Genomic DNA, 22,500 nt, shown 5'->3' on the forward strand with positions numbered 1-22,500 from the left:
TATTAGTCCTGCCCACCTTTGACTGACCATGTTTAGCGCAAATAAAATATTCATACAAAATTATACAGAGCGAGAACCAGTGACCAATGAAGTAGCTTTTCATCGTTGTCGTGTACCAAGTGTCGGGTACCAAACAAACCTTCCAGTTTCATGCCGATGTGGCATACATTTGCTAACTGGTCGAATCTTAGATAGTCTACCTTTAATAAAATAATTACATGAGGGGGGCTGGGGTGGAGCTTCTCCTAGATAACGCACTGTGCCCCACCAGAGGGGTGGAGCTCCATCTCGTTAACGCACCGGAGGGGCAGATCCCACCCTCGTTAACGCACTGTTACCTACCAGAGGGGTGGAGTTCCATCTCGTTAACGCACCGGAGGGGCAGATCTAACCCTCGTTAACGCACTGTGACCTACCAGAGGGGTGGATGCCGGCGGGGTAGTACTCCATGGTGGGGGGGCGGCCCTGCATCATGCGCGGGTCCATGTAGGGCATCATCATCCAGCGGGGGTCGTAGTTCATGGGCAGGGGTTGGGGCCGGGCCATGGCGCCGGCCTGGTAGAGCTGGCCACCCTGCTTGGGCCCCGGGGCCGGCTGCGGCGTGGGGCCTGGAGAGGGGCCCTGCTGCTGGGCCTGCTGCTGCGGAGGCAGCTGGCTCTGGGACACCTGGCTGTGTTGCTGTTGTTGATGCTGCTGCTGTTGTTGATGCTGCTGCTGCTGCTGTTGATGCTGCTGCTGCTGCCATTGCTGCTGCTGCTTGAGAAGCTGCTCCTGTTGACGTAGAAGAGCATAGAAGACAAGGGAATGAGGACAAATGCATCGCTCGCTGAATGGTCATTAACAGGCACATTGGAATGAAGAAGAGCTAAGCCAATAGCATGTCTACTGTATCTAGAGCACTGAGGGTGTGAGGACAAACACGTCTACAGTCTAACCTGTGGGCATCCCTGACACCCTCTCCCCTAACTGTCCCTTTGGATGAAAGTTGTGGATTGAAGAGCCCTGTCCAGCTTAACCATTGGTTTAAGGGGGGTTTGATTCCCACTGGGAACACTGACCCATGTTTAGCGCAAATAAAATATTCATACAAAATTATACAGAGCGAGAACCAGCGACCAATGAAGTAGCTTTTCCTTGTTGTCGTGTACCAAGTGTCGGGTACAAAACAAACCTTCCAGTTTCATGCCGTTCTGCCAAGGACGTACACCGTCATCAGCATTGTCAGACACTTAGGACATAAGGGTCCACTAAATACCTACTAAATACCTAATAAACAACAGGAGGAAGACGCTCACCTGCTGCTGTCTCTGGAAGCGCGGTGGGAGGGACTTCTGGTACTTTGAGTAGCCCTGGCCAGAGGGGGGTCCACTGGCTGGACGGTTTGCTCCTCCTCCTCCTGCTGCTGCAGCAACCATGCTCTCCACCTTCACCGGATCAGCTCCTCCTCCTCCTCCTGCCACCATGCGGACGTGGGCAGGAGCCAGCACGTCCTCCTTAGTCTCCCCCTGAGGAGGAGCTTCCAGAGGGGCCTGGGGGGGCTGGAGGATGACGGGCGGGGGGCACGGCTGCTGGGCGTCTGCAGCACAAACATATTAATGGTCTTTAAGAGATACTGGAGGTCAGACTGAAGAGTCACTGAATCACCAGTGATGGAGTCATAGCTGTGTTATCACAAACTAACCAGTGCTAGCGGAATCATAACTAACTTAAGTGCCGTAGCTGTATTATCACTAACTCACCATTGTTGGAGCCATGGCTGTATTATCACTAACTGACCAGTAATGGGAATTATAGCATTACTATAACTAATCAGTGTTGAGAGTCATAGCTGTATTACCACTAACTCACCAGTGGGAGTTAGTGGTAGGGATTCATGGTTGAATTATCACTAACTCACCAGTGCTGGAGTCACAGCTGTATTATAACTAACCATAACTAACTCACCAGTGCTAGAGTCGTAGCTGCTGTTGCTGTTAGCCCTCTGCCTGTCGGGGGCCCCGGGTACAACCGCGGACTGCACCGACAGCAGGGGGGGCTCCTCATGGGGCACGCAGGGCGAAGTGGGCTGGCTGACGTTGGGTGAGGACGCCGAGGCAGACAGGGAGGGGGTGGGGCTGCCGGCGGTGGCGACCGTCGAGTTCCCGTCCAGGCTGGGGGTCTTGCTTCCGCCTCCTTCTCCTCCACTGGATCCACCTCCTCCTGCTCCCCCTCCCAGCTGCTGCTGCTTCTCGTCCAGCCTCTTCAGCTTCTCTGCGCATGCGGCGCGACGCTCCTCCTCCATGCGTCGCTCCTCCTCCTCGCGGCGGCGCCGGGCGCGCTCCACAGCGGCGGAGATCTCCGTGGACGACTGCTTGCGGCGCTGGCGCCAGGTCTCGTCTTCGTCCTCGCCCTGGGGCCCGGGCCCCAGGAGGCTGGGCGGGGCGGGGGAGGCCCCCGAGGGGCCACCGGGCGAGGCCGCAGACTGCTGCTGGGCCTGGGACGGGCCGCCGCCGCCGCCGGGCTTCATGGCGCCCGCCGGGGGCGGAGCCACCTGGTTTTGGGGGCGGTCCTAAAGGAGGGAAGGGGGAGGGGTTTAGCCTGAGAACTCAACAGCTAAACGATCATGCCGTGAGTCATGGTGAGGGATTCTGCAGTAGAAGCAGTGCGTTGGAGCAAGTGGGGTTGGATGGAGGACGCAAACTAAAAACAAATAAATTTATAAATAGGAAATAAGAAAATCGAAATCGAAAAAGATAAAGAAATAAGATAAATTCACTGTCCCTAAATAAAACTAATAGTAAGTTACCAGATGAATAAAATAGATAAAATGTATTCATTTAAAAATGAATAAATGAAAACTGGGTGGTGGATGTCAGATGACCACATGAGGCCCCATCCAGGGATCTACCTGTCGGTAGTAGGAGTAGGGCCCCTGTCCCAGCACGGGGCCAGGTGGGGGGGAGGGCTGCTCCCGGGGGCCACCCAGTCCTGACCTGCGCCCCTGTGCACAGGCAGCCCACTGTTAGACCATCTTCACGGTAACGCACTACACTGACACACGGTAATGCCACTACACTCACAGAACACTCACACTCTCACACACACACACACACACACACTCACACTCCGCCTGGCAGCTGCTGCTCTGGCCAGGTGGTTTGGTGAAAGGATGACCAGTGAAATGGGTTTTTCAGATCAAGCCACCAATGTAAGGGTTGTTTAGCCAAGACACCACTAGTGGCAGCAAATGTCATTTGCAGCCAGGGTCGTCTAGCAACTCCCCGTTAGCTCGCAAGCTGGAAAAACCAAACTCTTGTCAGGCCAATCACATCTTGTATTGAGTCAGTGGGCGGGCTTATCATAACGACGACTGAGTTGCAACGGTTCCGTGTGAAGTCTGTGCGGTCCCTGCTACATGATTGATTGTAGCGCTATCCTATTGCGTGCAGAGGGAATTTGAAAGACAACCGTTTTTCCCACCCCTTGGATTGAGCCGTGCCAATGGAGTGTTCCCAGACCCAACATCTCGATGTGGGTCTGGCTTGCCAGGCTAAGGGTTGTTGGGTTTTGGGATGAGTTATACTTTGTGGGTCGCAACGGCAGCAGCAGAAGGCTGCAGTGCTAGTACAATGTACCTCTCCCACAACGTGAACCTACATGTCCTTTCTGCACCATTCTTCAGTTCATTGAACATAACGAGATGGGCACACATATTTAATTGTAGACCATGTCTTTACATCACCATTAACATGTCACTAGAATTGGGACGTTTGTGGGGAATCGCTGCCGCAGAATCATAAATGTCTGCGGCGGTGAAGACGCCCACGGTGGCTTTTCCCGCAGAAGTACAAACTAGGCTTTTAGGCCCGTTTCGACAAGCTCCGTGATTGGCTTCTCATTCTACCTGTTGATTGGCCGGAGGTCCTTGTCCGCCCCATCCACCGGCTCCGCCCTCCTCGGCCCGGGCTGGCTTGCTGGAGGGCGGGGGCAGCGGACCGTCATCTGCGTTGGAGGGGGGTCCGCGGCGCGGCTCCCCTCCACTGTCGGAGGCCCGGGAGCGGGAGGCCTGGGGAGCTCCATCCTGGGGCCTCTGGGGGTCCCTGGGGGGGAACACAGAGTAGAGACACGTCAGACCATAGAACGGGTGAGACCATAAAAACAGGTGAGGAGATGGAAACGGAAGAGACCATAGAAAAATATAAGACAAGATAGACAATAACAAAGTAATAATAATAATAATAATAATAATAAACATCATACATCAGAACCAGCCCAATCTCGAATACATGCTGGACACTACTAGACCGCCACTATAAAAATGGATTTTATGGATGCAATTGAGAAATTTGTTTAATGTTCTCATTTAGTGTTTTAGCAGAGGCTTCAGTCGAAGGCGACTTGCAATGGATGCAAGATGTAAGAATGTGAGATAAAGTAAAACTGAACATCGAGGTTAGGAAATAGAGATATACCATCTCAACTATCCTGCTACAGTATACCTTTTTCTGTGCACGAAAGATGCAATGGATGAAACTCTGACAGCAATCTGACGCCTTTCATGACACGGACAATGTCCCCACTCACTTTGATGTCTGTCTATCCATCTATCCATCCATCCATCTACCTATACATAAATTGACATGGCGTGTTCCTCAGGCTCATACAAGAGCTACGCCTGGACCACAACCACCCCACCCAGTATCAGGATGTAGTTGAAAGAGCCGTAGAGTAAACACTGAACACTGTTGGTCAAGTGTCTGTTTTCGCAGACGGAAAACCACCATAGCAAAAGAGGGAACACATCTTGTGCTTGCCACATGAAAGTGAAGCACTGGTGTGCACCCTTCCATAGGAACACATAAAATATTTGTGGGGGTCTGTGTCGCCCGTCTAGGTGGGAGTGACAGCTCGCCGTACCGTGGGCCGTTCTTGCTCTCGTTGCGCTCTTCGTCGCCCTCCTCCTCGCCCTCGTCGTCGCTGAACTTCAACTTGGCCGAGTAGTCGATCTCCTCGTGTGCCCCTGGTCACACAGACAAAGCCAATCACAAGACAGGGTTAAGGAATGCGGTTGAACCGTTGCCATGGGTTAACAAACAAACAAGCCAACAAACACACACTGTTGGCATGGAGAACAGAAGAGCGCAGGGTAATTATCGGTTAAACTCGCACACCGACAAACCGGATCAGACATTTTCATGTATTTCATGTACTATCTGTCATAGTTAAGTTTGTTCTGTTCATCCTTACATCAACATTGCCACTACTCATATTGTGTATGTAGAAACCGTGTCTGTATTCTTTTTATTTCCACTACTCTGTCTTCCGTACAAACCAATTTCCCACCTGAGATTAAGAAAGTACCGTCTTATCTCAAACAGATAGGTAAGTGGACTGAGAAGGAGAGGGAGTGACATGTAGCACACTTCCACCCCAGAGTGCTAGCATTATGGGATGGCTCCGTCCTGCTGACAAGCCACTATGGGTCAGTGGATGTGTGAGGAAACCTCAAACCCGAGCCAGCGAATCATCTACTAATGAAACATTTAGAGGCTGGAGAGCGTGGCTACACTTAAGTATGGCATATATACCAGTCAGCTGTACATCTTATTAAACATTCAGAGATCCGAACTCTGACACCGTCTGGTATGGGGAAGACCGTGGACACTAGCATGGAAGGAGTGAGCACTCACAAAGTAACCGTACATATCATTTGACTTATATTTTACAACTGTAGTTTATGACTTCACGTATGAAGTGTCATAGATTCCCTGCAACACGGCTGAAGGAGTAGAATAAAATTTATGATGAATTGTTCTTATAAAATCTCACCCCTGGAAGCTGACAGGAGGGTCTTGTGTTTTACCATATGAATAGTGGCGCATTATGAGCCCAGCTCCGCTTTCACTGCCCGCAACAAGGTGCAATCTGTGAGGAGGTGTGTTCTGGTTGCTAGGATGAGTCAAAGCACTTAGCGGTGCACAATGCCTTCTGTTCAGCCCTACACACGGACATTGCTCAGCTGAGCAGTACAATGCATGGTGATGAGGTGAAAGGCTAACATGGCCACGCCAATACACACACCAAGAAAGATAATGGCTTTAATGGGTTTTTGAACGAGTCACATGTTTGTGTTCTTGCATGCTTCTTAACGTGTGTGTGTGTGTGTGTGTGTGTGTGTGTGTGTGTGTGTGTGTGTGTGTGTGTGTGTGTGTGTGTGTGTGTGTGTGTGTGTGTGTGTGTGTGTGTGTGTGCGTGCATGTTTGTGAGTGCGTGCATGCGAGCATAGTGCGGCGCCCCGGCTGACCTGCCCAGCCCTCGTCTCCGTCGTGGTCCAACTCGTCCAGCTCCTTCAGGTCGTCTTGCTTCAGGATGGAGGGCCGCTTTGGCCCCTCGCCTCCCCCGCCACGGGGCCCACCATGGGCCCTCCCGTCCGGAGCCCGAGCGAACCTGCAGTGAGAGAGGCACGCGGTAAAGCAACACCCCATAGGCCACCTGAAGCTGCTCATCCATGGTCTGGTCATTCAGCCAGGCCATGGGGGACTGGGACCTCCTCTAGATAGGCTGGTCTGATCGTATTATATTACATACTATGCATTTTATTATTGAATGATTATTATTGCGTGACCTAACTAAAAACGCTAGGAGTCTAGTTTTACTCCCCAGCTGAACAGTGATTGGGTTAGATTCTCAATGTTCAGAGTTATTTAGAGGAACATACCCAACTTTCACACACACGTCAATCAAATGCATAACAAAATGACATCCGTTTGATAACTACAACATCCCCATTAACCACACACATACACACTTTAATCAATAGAGGGATCAGATCTCTCTTACCTGGGAGGAGGCCCGTCACCTGGCCCTTGGAACCTGTAGGGCCCCTGGGGGCCGTATTGGGCCGGGAAGGGCATGTAGGGAGAGTACATCTGGAGAGGGCGGAGAGAGAGGAGAGAGTGTCATTGGATCATCCGTACTCTGCATCACAGTTTCCAAGTACCCAAACATACATGGATACATACTGTATTTTATTTTTAAGATTATGAATATATACTTCTTTATCTGAAGTATATTCTACATACATGTGTTAACATCCTGTGTGTGCTTTTTTAAATACTAATACAGTTATACGTGAATATGGTAATATAGACTATTTGCTGCCCTGTTTTCCACTACCTGGTTGACCCCTCTGGGACCAATTAGGCCCCGTCTCTGGCTCCAGAACACATTGTACCACAACCAGATATAGAAGAACTCCTCATTCACACCAGAGGGGCTTCATTAGGTGCATGAGATTGCAGAAAGGGACAGTATGACTGCAGCAGCAGCAATGTTGCAGCATTTCACTGAATTCATGCACTGCGGGCAGGTTTGTCAGTTGAGGTAAAGGTGTTCCCTGTGGGAGGGGAAATGGATAGGAGGCAGGAGATGAGAAATAGGTAGTAGATAGGAGATGAGTAGGAAGCAGGAGAGGAGACCTAGGTAGGAGATAGGGGATGAGATCGGTCAGAGATGGTAGATGGGTACGAGATAGGGGATGAGATGGGTAGGAGATAGGAGAAGGGTAGAATATAGGAGATGGTAGAAGGGTAGGAGATAAGTAGGAGATAGGAGATGGTAGGAGGATAGGAGATGGGTAGGATATAGGAGACAGTGTAGCAGAGGAGGAGGTGGAGACTTACGAATGGGGGCATGATCCCTCTGTAGGCGGGGAACCCGGGGCCAACCGGGGGCTGGGGTAGGGGCAGAGCGGGGCTGCCGGCCGGGGGGTTTCTAGGGGGTCCCAGGCCCTGGTGGTTCTGAGGGGGGCCCTGGGGTCCCCCCTCCATGGCTAGGGCCCCGCCACCCTCTGCCCCCCCTTCGCCAGGCGGGCCGGGCGACGGACCTCGACCGCCACCATCCCGCCAGTTGGTAACGTCTGAGGAGGAGGTCAGAGGTCAGTGACAATACGCAACAGGTGACATCACGCCAGAGATGACATCACGACAGATGCTGAACCACAACATTGAAAATATGCACTTGCTCTTGAAAATATTGGCCCTTATTGGTATTGTCAACGCAAAAAATTGCATAAATTGCTACCTAAATTGCATTGTATTCTACTGATAAATTACATTACTAATAATATTACATCGGTTTCCAGTATAAAAAAATACTACTTTAAGATATCTGCACTTACACAACTTCTGGTATCACCCAACTTGTGTATTGTAAGTCTACTTCACCGACGTGTACGACGTTTTAAACCCAAAAACCCCCTGATTCGTCCCGAGTTCACCGGGACATCATTTGAACCCTCGACTCCTCAAACTACTCACTCTGTGGGCGGAGGCTTGGTCCGGGCCCATACCACTGATCTGCAGTGGCCACGTCTCTGCCAGCCTTGTCCTGGTCGCCAGCCGCCTGCAGGGTGGGAAATTCCTCGCGAGAGAATGGCGACGGTTGGCTTGATCCCTTTCCACCTGCAGACAGATAGACAGACGGCTTAAACACACAGGCATTATTTAAACCACAGCTCATATGTATACACCCACCGACAAACAAAAATAAGCACACATTTAGTGTTATCCCACATTAGTGCTCAACCTAAGCAACTGGATGATTTACATGTCACGAAGGAGCAAGTAGGGGTTAAGGGTCATCTTGCTCAAGGTCGATTACAGGTAGACATTGTGGTTCCAAACCCAGAACCTTTCGAGGTCACACACACACACACACACACACACACACACACACACACACACACACACACACACACACACACACACACACACACACACACACACACACACACACACACACACACACACAGTGTTGAAGAAGGTTGAGACCTACCATCTCCTTGAGCTCCATGTGTAACACTGGCCTGTGCCCAGGACCTTGCCCCTGCGGCCTGGCCCGTGGTGGGAGCCGGGACCTGGGGTGAGAGCGAGGGATTATTGATTATTTTACCCTCTTATAACTTCCCCCTTTTTAAAAGTTATGAAATCTATGCAATTCTGTTTTTTAGTGTTTCCTTCTCTCAGTCTTGCAATGATTGTCTTTTGTGCACGCATGTGCGTTTGCGTGTGTTTGGGACCCACCTCGGGGGGCGGAGGGGTGCTGGGCAGGGTCGGGACCGGTATCTGTGAGGCTGCAGGCGTCGGTGAAACCCCAGGCGGCGGCAACTCCGGCGGCTGTGCTGACAATACATCGGTACTGAGGAGAGAGGAGGAAAAGGAGGGGGAGAAAGGAGGAACAGGGAAAGAGGAGGAAAGGAGGTGGTGCAGGGAAGGAGGAGGGAAGGAGGTGGTGCAGGGAAGGAGGAGGTGGTGGTGCAGGAAAAGAGGAGGAGGGTAGGAAGAGGAGGTGGGTAGAAGTTGGAGGAAGGAAGATGAGGATGAAAAAAGTAAAGAGGGGATGAGGAGGAAGATGAGAATATTTAAAAAGTGCAAGAGAAGAGGGAGGAGAATGTAGAAGAGGGGGTTATTATTACATACTTGTATTACGACAACTTTAATACATTTGATGTCGATTTTTGTTCAAAATAAGAGGCTGACAGACACAGACACAGCGAGAGCGAGCGCGATAGAGAGACCTACAAAGAGAGAGAGAGACCTATGGAGACAAAGAGAGAGTGTGAGAGCGAGGGCGGCCCTCTACCTCTTTGGGTCTGCTGGGTCCTGCTTGCTTGCCCATCCTGTGCCGTCTCTGGGAACGAGGGAGACGTTGGGATCGTTGCCTTTGTTCTCGGCCTTCAGACTGGGCAAGTTGGCGGGGGGGGGCATGCGCCGCGCGGAGGCAACTTTACCAAGAGACTGCAGGCCATGGCGGGGGGGAACTAATGGAGAGAACCCAGACAGACACGGGGAGACAGAAAGGGGGGAGGGGGGGAGAGAGAGAGACAGAAAGAGAGAGAGATGAGAGGCAGAGAGGAGAGCAGAGTTAGAGAGAGACAGAGGGAGAGATAAGGGAGATGGAGAAAGAAGCAGAACGAGAAAGAGACACAGACAGAGAGATGGGGGGGGGGGGGTACCGGGGAGATGGAGAAGCATTAGCAAATGAGGACACTGCAATTCGACACCGCCGAGAAAAAAAACCCTCCACAGGGAGCAGAGCTTGCTGCTGACTTGGCTGAACGCACGGCGAGGAGAGCGGGAAGCGGAAGCTCTCGGAGACACCGGCCAGTAAGGATTAGACGCTTGAGAAACACTGGAGCTCCAGTCTCTCCCGCTCTCCCTGGTCACTTAAAAGCCTTGATAGACTATTTAACAATCTAGTCTTTCAGCAGACGCTTTTATCCAAAGCCACTCACAGTTCATTCAGATGCATGCCATTAAGGAGTGTGTGGGGGAGTGAGGGGGTCAGGCGTGTTGCTTGAGGACTGCCTTCACGCTAGGCTGCTGGTAAGGGGGTGCGGGCCGGGGGAGAACAGACTCTCTACGGTGCGAGAGACAGGGGGAGAGGCCTATGGTTTGGAGGCGGGGTCCTATGTGTAGGAGGAGCTTTCATCCAGGTGTAGAGTCCGCTGCCGTCTCACTATCATGATGTCATACCCCCTTCAGGGCCACTCTTACAATACAAGATCTCTGCTTCATCCCTCTAATGCGTGTGTTATTAATACCAAATATATATACTGTGATCCAGGGACAAAGCCATGGGAATATGGGCTCCAAGCGTATGAAATGGGACTCCCTGCAATGAACCTCTCGTCAATTGTTGTGTGAAATCTGCACTACCACTTCCAGGGGGAAAATAGGCAGATCCTGCACTAATCTGCAGCTGGAGATAGCGCAGCACAACTAGAACCAGGCCAAGAATGATACCCAAGCCAAAACTGATTACCAGTCTATGGCCAAGTCCCAGGCTAAGACTAAGACCAAGGTGTGTTTTGACTGCAAACAGAGACAATATGCAAGGCCTGGGGGGGGGACTAGACTTCTTGTTACATCATCGGCAGGCGGTGCAGACAAAAAACATCAACAATGAAGGAACAGCCGAGGTGAGGCAGGGTTTCAGAACATGCCGCCAAAACGTAGAAAGCAAAACATTCCAAAACATTCCGAACTACATCCAAACATGCTGACGTGTTGGAATTATTTTTCAAAGAATGCGTCTCGCTTTAATTACGTTAGCAATATGAAGATATTTTTTATTGCATGCATGGACACGTCTCGTCCCAGCTACTGTACAGCAGACCAAAGGTCTCCAGGAGCAGGAGGGATGTTATGTTAGCAGCCTTATGTTAAAAACGCTAAAAAATAACATACATTTTCTTTTCCGTTGACACTTTGAAAACAAAATCAATCGGGGTGATGTTGACACGAGATGAGCCGTGTTAGGACCGCTCCTCTTGAGGCATCTCATTAATACTACTTACTATTGATTTATTCAGCGGCGACTTCCAGTGCATTTAAGATGCATGTCATTAATGAGCAGGTAGGTTTCTGGCTCAGATAGACTACCGCTTCACCATTTCGGCGGTCTTTCCTGGAGAAATCCTACAGCAAGACGGCCCCTAACCTCATCCTGCTCCTTAATGACTTCCCTACAGAATATCTACTGTGACTTTGGATCAAAGCGTGCCTCCTAAACGCTGGAGTGGCGGCCGTAGTACTGTTGCATGGATGTGTGCGTGACAAGGAGATGGTCGTGGTTGTGTGAGGTGGAGAGGAGGGATACCTACCAACAGGCTTTTGTGCTTCAAGGCTCTTTCCTTTGTATGTATCAAATAGGTTGAGAGACGCATACTTGGTTTTGCCATCCTTCCCCTTTGCAGTTTGCCCAGAGCGCTCTGACATTGCGCTGTCCGCTCATTGAGTATGGTGAGCCCTGAGACTGGGTGTAGAAGGGGGGGGCAACAGAGACAGAGAGGTGTAGAGAATGAGAGACATAGGGAGTGAGAGAGGAAGAGAAACATGGAAAGCAGGGAGGGGGGTGTAGACAGACATGGGGAGAGACAAAAATACATTATAAGACATGGAGAGCGAGAGACATTTGAAACGTGGTATGCATGAAAGCAGACAACAGTCCACACACACACACACACACACACACACACACACACACACACACACACACACACACACACACACACACACACACACACACACACACACACACACACACACACACACACACACACACACACACACACACACACACCTGTTGAGAACAAGCCACTGTGCAAGTAGCATAACACAGAGTACAAAACGACTCATTACACCTCAGTATGTACTAAAGAGGCTTAGAAAAAAAGCATCTAAAGCATGGATAACACATTATGAAGCAGATTATTTATCTCTCCGTCTCCATCTTTCCCTTGCCTTGACATGGAAGTTGTCTCCATGGCAACATCTGCCCAGCACATCATTAAAAAACACACACTGTTCTGACAGCTGCCCAATTAATACACATTTCACTAGATGCAACGGAAGAAAACATGTTATGTGCACTGGTGAACCGTTGTTACGCACATTGCCCTAGCCTTCTACAAACGCATCACGTTCGTGCAAAACATGTTATGCACACACACACACCCCATGTCCCAAACGCCTTAAAACGATGGCTGTATCACAACGTCATTGTCAATGCCTGATGATTGACAGGTACGTGCGATAGATTGGTGGGACGGGAACCCGACAGAGTGAACATCATCAGCATCCCCAGCAGCATACTGTGTATCGTTACACAACACACCGCCGACCGTGGAAGACGGTGGCAAGGGGCACGGAGTGTCGTGCCGCTTATTATACAGTTACGACCGCGCACAACACGAAATCGCCCGGTAATTCCCGGTGTTAATGACGAACCGGCCGATGTGCACCGTAAACACAGCGTCGTAAATTCGTCCCCGGCCATTGTTTTCCATGACACTGCCCCCGAGAGCCACAAGGCCGATGAGATTAGAAAATTAGGTCGTGGGACGGTTGCTGCAAACTAAACGTTAAGGGATTAGCAATGCGACGACTGCAACACAAGGGCCTCCGAAAGCCCCATAGGGTGAGAGCCGTGGTACGGGCAGCACGCAACGCCGGGCCCCGGGTCGGGACGCAGGCCGCCGGGTCGATCACAACTACCTGCCCCACAGTGACACATTGTTCCAAGGCGACACATCTGAATAATGCACATCATAATGCGAATAAACATTGCATGGTTTATTCGCCCAGGCTGCCCGGCTTAGCGGAGGGCCGCGGTCGGCACATCGGGAGGGGGGCGGCCGCAGGGTTCATAATGTTCCCCCCGAACGACGTGCGATAACCCCGGCAAGCCACCCCCTTGTCGTCGGGTCAGAACCGCATCTAGATTACACACCCCGTGACAGGTGCCGGTGGGTTTAAAATCCACCCGCAGCGACGAGGCGATGGATGTGATTTAACACGGAGAACAACACAAAATGGCGGTGAGGAGGATAGGCCTCGCGTTAGCTCTGGAGCTACACGAGAACCGGGCTGTCCAGTGTCCACCGCCGGGAACCAACTCGCCGACCGCCCGGCACGGCCTCAAAGCGTCCCACACAACAACAACAACAACAACAACACACACGCGTTCCCGACCTCTCCACCTGGTTAAAGCAGGTTATGAAACATCTGGAGTATGGAGTACCGCAACACAGCCGGCAGTACACGATCCCGACCCGCTAAACAGCAACAGCAACACGGCATCACACCGAGCTGTGGTCCCGGTCGTGCTCTTCGCATTAAAGAGCATTTAAACACACGGGGTTACCGGGGAGATCCCGGGTGACTGAACTGCACCCCCGACCATACGTGTGCGTATTTCGGCACACACTCACAATCAAACCCGACGCTAGCATTAGCCTCGCTAGCTAACAACGGGTCGGTTTTTATATAGAGTGAAATAGACTCGACCCGGACTAAATGTTCCCCGGGCCTAACGGCGATAAAACGGCACAGTTTAGTGGGGGTCGCTCGTCCAAGGTGTCCAGATGTAAAAGACACATGAGTGTAGAGACACCTTTTGATAACAAGCACCAACCTGTTCTTGTCCCGACTCGTCTCGAGGTTGTATCGCAGAATAATGAGGTTAGCTCTGCTGCGTAGCCTCCTAGCTAGTCGTCGCTAGTCGATGCTAACCGCTAAGCTAACCTCCGAGCGGCGTTGGGACGTCGTTAGCTCTGCTGCGTAGCTTCCTAGCTAGTCGATGCTAATCAATAAGCTAACCTTACCGAGCGGCGTTGGGACGTCGTTAGCTCTCCCGACCTCGGGGAGATTTAGCTCTTCGGTTGGGGTTTAAAACCGAAGCACCAGGCGACCTGGAAGTAATATCACCCAATAAAACACATTGGAGGATAAGGTTTTTGTAAATGCAGCTTACTTGTACTCGTTTCTTTTCCCGCAAAAAAATGAAAAAGGGAAAAACAAAAATGTAGAGTGGGCTCTGCTGGCTACCCGATCCGTCGATACAAGAGCCGTCAGCGGCTACTGGGTGACACCGTGAGATGGGTGCCGCTTGGGACCTCGAAGACCAAACCATGGAACAATCCGTCCAGGAATTATTTTTGCGAATTGTTTATTTGTAAAAAAAATAATGATGTGCAATAAACAATATGCGTTGAAATAGTAACCACTGTGCACCATGTTTATATGTGCTGTTTAAAAAATGAAATGCACACTGTAACGTGCAGCCTGCGAATGATGTTAATGATATTATACATTGCCCATATCTTTTGAATATAGTCTTTATTTATTTAAAATGTATTTCCATCTCCAATTTAAATTATGCATGTTAACATAACCATGGCAAAAGTGCATCCTGCTGCACTTAGCAAAAAAGCTTACAAATACAGAAATTAGATACATTAGATACATGTATTCCCATCTTCATCCAATTGTGTTATCAATCATTTGTTTTATTGTTCAAATTTAAAAAAAGGCATCATTAGGTACTACAAAGCTCAAGAATAACGCTTTACTGTTCATTTTCTGTACAGCCACTTTGGTCTGCACATAATGTACAGTATGCTATGATCACATTTTCTCTTTGCTGTTTAAAGACATAAAATAAATAATGGATCAGAGGCAGAATGTCACAGGCCTATCATTACAGATGTACTGAGTGAAGAGGTAATTCCAGAATTATTATTTATTTTATTTATATAATGTACAAAACAGGGCTTTTGGAAGTTGTTCTCATCTCAAAAATTTGTGAACATATTATTGCATGTTGTCCTATTCTATAAACAAGCGATATCCACACAAATATACAAGCAACTGTATAGGTGAAAGAAAATGCACATTCCAATGATTAGCCTCCATTGCATCTCAGTGCAATAAAAAAGTTACGAATAGTTGCATCAGCAGAACAAATATGTGGCATGATACAAATGCAGACAGATATGCATGATGATGGAACAAGCCATTCCTTCCCTATCAACCAGAGATTGAGTTAAAATCTAGAATGACTTGGACTACATACAAACCCATGGAAAGTAATGATCAATTCACAGTCAAACCCAACTAATGAATGACTTAAACAATCGTCAATCTTTTGAACTCAAGGACACTTAAAATCTGTTATTCAGTTAAGACAATAGCATGATAGGTGTCCATATTGCGTATCCAACCTATTTGAGATTTGATGCGTGATAACTGAATTTGATGACCAATAATAATTTTGACTATGAATTTGCCCTGCAAGTGAAAAATCTTGTAAAAGTAATCCAAAAAAGTAAACAATTAATACCAATTACCTAACAGCTTTTGGGTTGGGAAAATGTATGACGAAAAAGCAATTATTTAAAATTTCCTGAGAAAAACAATGAAAATATAACTTTATTTATTTATTTTTTTTCTGCTTTTGGGTCCACGACAAGGACTTGTATTGTGGGAGTCAGCAACAACTGACCTCCATTAAAAAAAATCTCAATGAATCCCAAACAACAACGTGCCCTCAAGACTCTCCCTTACTGTGTCCATGGATATCCCCCCTGCCTCTGGACCCTGTCGGGACCCCCTAGAGACCCCCGTAGAGGTGGACCTTGGCAAACGCCACGGTCTCCACAGAGTCCCGGTGACCTCGCTCGTAGAGGACGAAGATAAACTTCCTGTCCTCCGTCATGTTGCTGTTCAGTGTGGTCATGCAGGAGTAACCGCTGGGCCCCGGCCATAACTGGAGCGGCGCCTTCTCCCAGGACTTACCGTTGGTCAGCGACCATCGCAGGGTGAGGTTCACCCCTAGGGCGAGAGAGAGGGAGAGAGAGAGAGACACAGGATGGACACGGAGCTACAGACATGTTCTCCATCATACTACATCTACTACACGGTCACATCATCATGCTGCTGCTGCTGGACACGCCTTCTGTTTTTATATATTTCTTGGAGAAAATCAAAAGGCCCATGGTGCACAGGGGTCAAGATGGTGCCTTGGCTGTGATGTTTATCTCCCATCTTTCTGTTTTCAATCCCTCATCCTAAAATTAAATTAAAGTTTCTTTGGATGAAAATGTTTGCTAAATTAACAGTTACACTTTCCTAGTTGATCAAAGCACAAAAGCAACTTAACTAATTAATGAATAGGGAACCAATTACCAAAAGCTAAATTAATCTTTTTTTTTTTAAATATCTTTGCAAATTTTTCTAACCTTATTTCCGAATTATCCTAGTATTACTGTCCTGTAGTTCTGCTGTGAGCCGACACCCGCATTTATAGTCTGGGATTAATTAACAACCCCATAGAACAATTTAACAAGAATTAATCCCCTCATACTCCCGTAGCGAATCTCTATTGCTACAAGGAAACACAGTTTACGTATGAACGCTGAGCCCAAGTGGTGATGTCACAACGTGGCAGAGATCAAGCCTATAACACTCCAATATCATTAGCCTCATAGCATAATTGCCTAAGTCATATTTTGGGCAAAATGTGATATCTATCCTAACTCTACTCTCCTAATGCTGCTGATTCACTGTGCCTTATTGGCTATATCGTAAGCCAATCAGAGTGCTTTTTATATCCCATAATCACTATCTGCCAAAGTCATCTATCAGACTCTTCATCTATCAGGCATTTTTGACGCTAAATACAAGATGAACCTTAGACACAATTATGCTATGAGGCTAACAATATGCAAATATAGCAACATTATAATAATAACATGCTGGCTTTGATGGTAGTCTTTACTCTGTTGGGTGCTGGCCGGGTTGGTGAAGTACAGCTTCCCCTCTTTCTCCAGCATGCCTGCCGCCACCGTGGGGTCGATGAGGGTCTGGTCGAAGAACAGCTCCTCCACAGGCAGGGTCTCCCCCCCGTCCAGGCTGCGCACCACCATGCGACACCGGCAGTGGTAGCTGTTCTGGTTCCTCACATTCACCATGATGCTGCCGTCGCTCAGCTCCACGGGCTGGGGAGGGGGGCGGAGAGGAGGAGGTGAGGAGAGGAGGGGGTAGGAATGATGAGGAGGCGGTGAAGGAGTTAGCCAGAACAGCAGACAGACGATAAGGGAAACTGAGATCAGATAAAGTAAAATAAGAAAAAAAAAAAATAATAATAATAAGCTAAGTGATAAAAAGATAGGATGAGCTAAATTGAGGTTAAGATAGACCGAGTTGAAACATGTTAAGCTAAACAAAGTAAAAATAAGACAATATAAGCTGAACTAATATGTGAAGATGTGTTGTGAGATGTGCACAACGACCCCAGCTTTTTCTACCAAAGGTTGTCTGTACATTGCGAACTAGAGGAGGTGACACACAAAGTCCCAGTGTGACATGACTAAAAGTACCCCCCTTCGCCCACTCGGTTTCAAACCAACACCATCCAATGAAAAGACACTACACTACCCCCACCTTCCCCTGACCCCCAGGCCCCAAAAGGGTGTGCCCGGCCTACCTGGCACTCGTCGGGGTTGAAGTCCAGCGGCTGCTTGGGCTGGTTGTACGGGACGCTCTTCAGCGCGGCGCCGTTGACCCAGGTCTTCCCGTGGTCGTCGCTCAGGATGCAGAAGACCCCGTCTCCCGCCAGGGTCCCGTGACCGCACACCACCAGCCGGCCCTGGTGAGGGGCGTGGCGCTTCTGCAGAGGGGAGGGGCCGGGAGTTACGAGGGAGATTCTTGATTCGTTATGGGCCATGGCACATGTACAAATATTCTACACAAAGTGAGATTGCTGCAGTTAACCCATCACAGGCAGTCATCAAAAGCTGCATTCTGATCTTAAGTCACATGGTCAGAGAGAGAGAGAGAGAGAGAGAGAGAGAGAGAGAGAGAGAGAGAGAGAGAGAGAGAGAGAGAGAGAGAGAGAGAGAGAGAGAGAGAGAGAGAGAGAAGAACCCACTTAAATACATTAACGTTAAAATTATGTCTTATTTTTTGGAATTTTTGGAAAACTGGATGGGGAGGGAAGTGGTTAGGTATGTATACGTATGCTTCATAAGCCACAATTATAAACATGTCATATATGATATAAATCCATCCAAGTCCAACCCTAACTCATGCTGAGAACATGGCATTCATCAGACAGAAAAAAGTAAAGGTTAACTTAACACAGTAAGTATTTACAACACAACTTCTTCCACCCCAAAGATGGCCTTTCTCAGTCCCTCTGAGTCCCTCTGAACTGGACACCAAAACAGGCGGCCAATAGGATCATGATTCCTGATGTTACAAGTATATCAAGCCAATCAAACTATCAATCTCAGACCCGAGACACAAAAAGTGAGAAAAGTGTTGTTCCTGACCTGGATGCCGAACCCGGGCCCAGGGGCGAAGCTCTTCACCCCTAGCTGCTCGGAGAGGTTCCGGGGCCGGCTCCAGCTGAGGCCGTCGTCCAGGCTCTCCACCATCATGACACTGGATGGGCTGCACTGGTAGTGGTGGAAGCACATGGTGTACACCAGTATGACCGACTGGGCCACCTCGTCCACCAGCACCACGCCCAGATTCAGACCGTCCACCTGCGGCCCGTCGTCCAGGATGAAGGACATGGGGGACCAGGTGGAGCCTGGGAGGGGATGGGGATGGAGAAGGGGGTGGGGGTGGAGATGGAGGAGGGGGTGGGGGTGGGGTTGGAGGTGATGACACAAGCAGGTTAGCGAAACACGTAGAGAATAAGAGCGATGGGTCAAAATTGACTACTTGTTCAGTTTTGACCCTTATAAAAAGTTCTCCACGTTTGTTTTATATGACCTTATACTTATATGCCTTCTATTTAAAATGGCATGGAGTCATATAGCAGACGCTTTTATGATCCGATGCTAACAGAGCAGACGCCCAATGGGGCAGGATGGTGTTTAAGGTAAAGGTGAGATTCAGTGACACACCCTGACCCTCTACCTGCTGCAGTATAATTGGGCAGCCATCTCCTTTTGTGTTGTTTAACTGCACCCTTTACAAAAAAAATGTACATACACATACACAATAAGAAACAATGTCATGATCTTGCATTGAGATATTGTTTTTTTTATTTTTTATTACTGGTGACCTGTAATAGCATTGCGATTCAAATAAAGGATCAATTTTTTTCCCGATGTCCACAAACTACCTGCAGGCATCCTGGGAGCAAGATGTCCCTATATGCTCCTCAATGACCTGTATCTGACATCTGGATCCAATGTACTGTACTGTAATGAACCCACCCTTGTCTACGGATCTCCGCACTGCGAAGAACTTGGCTGCCAGGTCGCTGTAGGAGAACTTCCTGGCCTCGCAGAAGGCCAGCAGGCTCCCCTTGGGCGTGAAGGTGATCAGGGGGATGCGAAACGTGTTGACCTCCGCGGCTCCCTGACTCACCCACAACAACTGCTCCTCGACCACCAGCGGGCTGAGCTGGGGAGGAGACTAGAGAGGAGAGGAGAGAGGAGAGGACGAGGAAGGACGAGGAAACGACACGTTCAACTGATGGACATGAACTGACTGAAATGCCCAAGTCTAAAAAACGACGGCAATAAATGTACGGTCATGTCAACGCGGGGTTAAACCTCACACAGCAAAAGAAAGTTAAATAAACAATCACTCTACCTGCAACTTCCGCTTTTTGTTGATATGAAGATTCACACCACTACAAACCTGCAGAACAGGCAGTAATAGAGTCAGGATGGCGAGGATACCCATGTTAGATTTCCGTTCGTCAAGTCACAGAGTTATATAAATAGGAGACCGGTTCATAGCATTCCCCGCAGCATATTATTCCTCTGTGTGGCAGAAAACACACTTTAAACTGAAAGTAAACGATCGGTGCGTGTGTGTACGGTTCCGGGCTTCCTTACGATCTCTGTCATGTGATATGAGCCGAAGGTCACGTGACCGTCCGTCGCTCGGCAAATAAACAGAAATATTTAGAAAAGAATAGAGATGCAATATAATAAATACTACGATTAAAAACAAGCAAGCGGACCTGATAGATAATAAAAACATATGTATGTATGTGTGATGTGTGTGTGTGTGTGTGTGTGTGTGTGTGTGTGTGTGTGTGTGTGTGTGTGTGTGTGTGTGTGTGTGTGTGTGTGTGTGTGTGTGTGTGTGTGTGTGTGTGTGTGTGTGGCTAAACGGATATTCGATATCCAACCCTGTTTGCGGGTTGGTGATTACTGCTACGCTGTGGATCCTGAGTTTAAAAAAAAGGCTGCATTCCGACAGTCATACGGCGAGGCTGATCTTAAATCACATGGCCGGAGAGAGAGAGAGAGAGGGGGGTGGAGAGAGGTGGGAGTGTGTGCGTGAGAGAAAGAGTGTGAGAGGAAGAGAGACGGAGAGAGAGAGTGTGTGAGAGAGAGGAAGAGAGTGTGTGTGAGAGAGAGACAACGAAACGGAGGGACCATTTTTTGAGGGGACATTAAGAGTTTTTTAAAACGCATCGTTAACACTGACAGTCCGCACCTGTTGAAGTTATTGTTATTATGGACCATAACGCGGCGTTTAAACGACCCATGGATCATCACCACCTCTGCACCTCTGACCAATGAATGGGACTTTAATCGACTCTGAAGTGAAGGTAAGTTTTGAGTTTTGACATGGTATGGGTCACTATGATGTTATCAATCGACCTAGATATATTTGCACATATATGCAAGCTTTCGTAACATAATCTGTGACCCAACACAGTCCCAGTAAATGCTTGTGGAAGTTGTAGGCCTACTCCTGTTTTGAACTTGCGACATGTTGCAGCTCAGATCAGCTGATAGCTGAAGCCCCGTTTAGCCTCGAAGTGTCAAGTGGTTTTGGGGCTTATCGCAGAAGTAGCCCACAGACTATAGGCTCCTCTCACAGAGATGTGCAGGAGAATAAGCAAAGGACGTACTTTGTAACGCACGGAAATGTAACAAACAACTTAGAAAGAATGGGACATTTGTCACATGTGACCAATTTGTAGGCCTGTTAGAGGCAACGAAACAGAGGAGCGTTATAGCATTTATGTATTTTTCTGTAGAGAAAAGGCTGGTTTGAGATCATAGTGATATGCCCGGGTCCTATCTCATAAACATTCTCACATTGAGGGCCGGAGGAGCGAAATGTCTCACCCTGGTCCTAACGCGCGTCTCCGTCGTGACGAGGTGCGCACGCAGGTCGACCCGACCGCTCGCGAGGTGTCTCTAACGGTTTCAACACAGCAGAAACGAAACTAATGTTCATTAAAGTGGTTCCTTTAGGAAGAAATTTTGCAACTCAGTCTCAGTCCCTAAATGTATAATAGCTACGTTGGTCCAATAGTTTCACAATTCTTTCTACAATTGTGAGATACATACGGTGTATTGGCCTATTCTTTCTGTTGTCCATGTCACGTGACTTTCAAGATTCTGTCTGCAAAAAAATCCAAGATGGTCAACCGTTATTTTAACCTCAGTGGAAAAGGCCATATTTTTATATAGTTTAGGCATTAAAATGGGGTTTGATAGAGTTGATACTGAGAATATGCATTTTATTTTAATAATATTGGGTCAGTGATTGAAAATGATGTTTAGTTTGTTAGTTATTACGAATATTCTTTCAGGTCTCGATGATACTCTCAAGGTCTAGCTAAATCTGGCTGGTTTCTCTAAATTGCTTACCCAGGCATTAATAATCCCAGACAGGAATTTGTTTCAGGCTGTTCCACATCCAGTATGTCAAACAGTGTGAAGGGACCATGTCACGAGGGGGGGGAGACTGAAGCAGACGTTCCACACCCGCTGACCAATGGGGGAGTCCGATGGGCCAACGGTAACTGTTGGGACAAATAAATAATGTCTCTCTTCATGCTATTGGTCGAGGGTACGTGTATGGGAATGACATGTATTCCTGAACTTTTGGTGGAATTAGACCTGTCACTAAGGGCCCGTCCACACGGAGCCGATTTTTGGTTAAAACGCAGATGTTTTGCATCGTTTTGGCCGATCGTCCAAACGAATCCTGTAAACGCATCGCATGCAAACGGACTTTTCTGAAACCAGGTCCCAGGGTGAATAAATTCACAAACGCAGCCCTTGAGTGTTCGTCTGGACGGCCAAAACGCATACTTGCGTTTCGATGATGTCATCGCCACACAATCTTGGAATTAATCTTGATTAATCTATATTAAAATGGCTCATTTGAATTCTGCCGAAGGCAT

General features: G+C 48.6%; 3 protein-coding genes across 7 annotated transcripts in view; 1 reads left to right on the forward strand and 2 right to left on the reverse strand.

Moving 5' to 3' along the window:
• Positions 1-298: 298 nt before the first annotated feature.
• Positions 299-14,407, reverse strand: prrc2a (proline-rich coiled-coil 2A). Of its 2 annotated transcripts, none has more exons than XM_084485055.1 (14): positions 14,296-14,407; positions 11,645-11,796; positions 9,622-9,799; positions 9,063-9,177; positions 8,815-8,896; positions 8,298-8,441; positions 7,662-7,897; positions 6,820-6,908; positions 6,284-6,426; positions 4,897-4,999; positions 3,884-4,079; positions 1,945-2,548; positions 1,296-1,576; positions 299-771 (listed from the first exon to the last, which is right to left on the reverse strand). In XM_084485055.1, the coding sequence occupies exons 2-14, from the start codon at positions 11,757-11,759 to the stop codon at positions 388-390; spliced, it is 2,670 nt and encodes an 889-aa protein (XP_084341181.1). In that variant the 5' UTR covers positions 11,760-11,796; positions 14,296-14,407; the 3' UTR covers positions 299-387. The 2 variants fall into 2 exon arrangements, with proteins under 2 accessions (XP_084341181.1, XP_084341182.1); XM_084485056.1 differs by lacking the exon at positions 14,296-14,407 and adding an exon at positions 13,957-14,161.
• A 641-nt stretch (positions 14,408-15,048) lies between these two features.
• Positions 15,049-20,166, reverse strand: neu1 (neuraminidase 1). The gene is made up of 6 exons (XM_084484698.1): positions 19,935-20,166; positions 19,553-19,754; positions 18,656-18,918; positions 17,809-17,991; positions 17,101-17,320; positions 15,049-16,154 (listed from the first exon to the last, which is right to left on the reverse strand). The coding sequence occupies exons 1-6, from the start codon at positions 20,025-20,027 to the stop codon at positions 15,934-15,936; spliced, it is 1,182 nt and encodes a 393-aa protein (XP_084340824.1). The 5' UTR covers positions 20,028-20,166; the 3' UTR covers positions 15,049-15,933.
• A 349-nt stretch (positions 20,167-20,515) lies between these two features.
• Positions 20,516-22,500, forward strand: part of tmem268 (transmembrane protein 268) — a 14,160-nt gene continuing 12,175 nt past the window's right edge. Inside the window, exons 1-2 of one of the 4 annotated variants that reach the window (XM_084484701.1) lie at positions 20,516-20,907; positions 21,982-22,112. In XM_084484701.1, coding sequence (XP_084340827.1) covers positions 22,016-22,112 — 97 coding nt within the window. In that variant the 5' untranslated portion in view covers positions 20,516-20,907; positions 21,982-22,015. The remainder of the gene's footprint in view (positions 20,908-21,981; positions 22,113-22,500) is intronic. The other 3 variants (XM_084484699.1, XM_084484700.1, XM_084484702.1) reach the window with 3 other exon arrangements.

This window comes from Micromesistius poutassou, assembly GCF_964030765.1.
Source record: "Micromesistius poutassou genome assembly, chromosome: 20".
Classification (NCBI taxonomy): domain Eukaryota; kingdom Metazoa; phylum Chordata; class Actinopteri; order Gadiformes; family Gadidae; genus Micromesistius; species Micromesistius poutassou.

Excerpts from the sequence above, each read along its gene's own strand:
- neu1 (XM_084484698.1), bottom strand. The coding sequence starts at position 20,027 with ATGGGTATCCTCGCCATCCTGACTCTATTACTGCCTGTTCTGCAGGTT. Across the intron at positions 18,919-19,552 it reads GCGGAGATCCGTAGACAAGG|GCTCCACCTGGTCCCCCATG; the intron begins GTGGGTTCATTA and ends ATCCCCTCCCAG. Across the intron at positions 16,155-17,100 it reads CCCGGCCAGCACCCAACAGA|GGGTGAACCTCACCCTGCGA; the intron begins GTAAAGACTACC and ends CTCTCGCCCTAG.
- prrc2a (XM_084485055.1), bottom strand. The coding sequence starts at position 11,759 with ATGTCAGAGCGCTCTGGGCAAACTGCAAAGGGGAAGGATGGCAAAACC. Across the intron at positions 9,178-9,621 it reads GACCCAGCAGACCCAAAGAG|TACCGATGTATTGTCAGCAC; the intron begins GTAGAGGGCCGC and ends CTCTCTCCTCAG. Across the intron at positions 5,000-6,283 it reads CGGAGACGAGGGCTGGGCAG|GGGCACACGAGGAGATCGAC; the intron begins GTCAGCCGGGGC and ends CTGTGTGACCAG.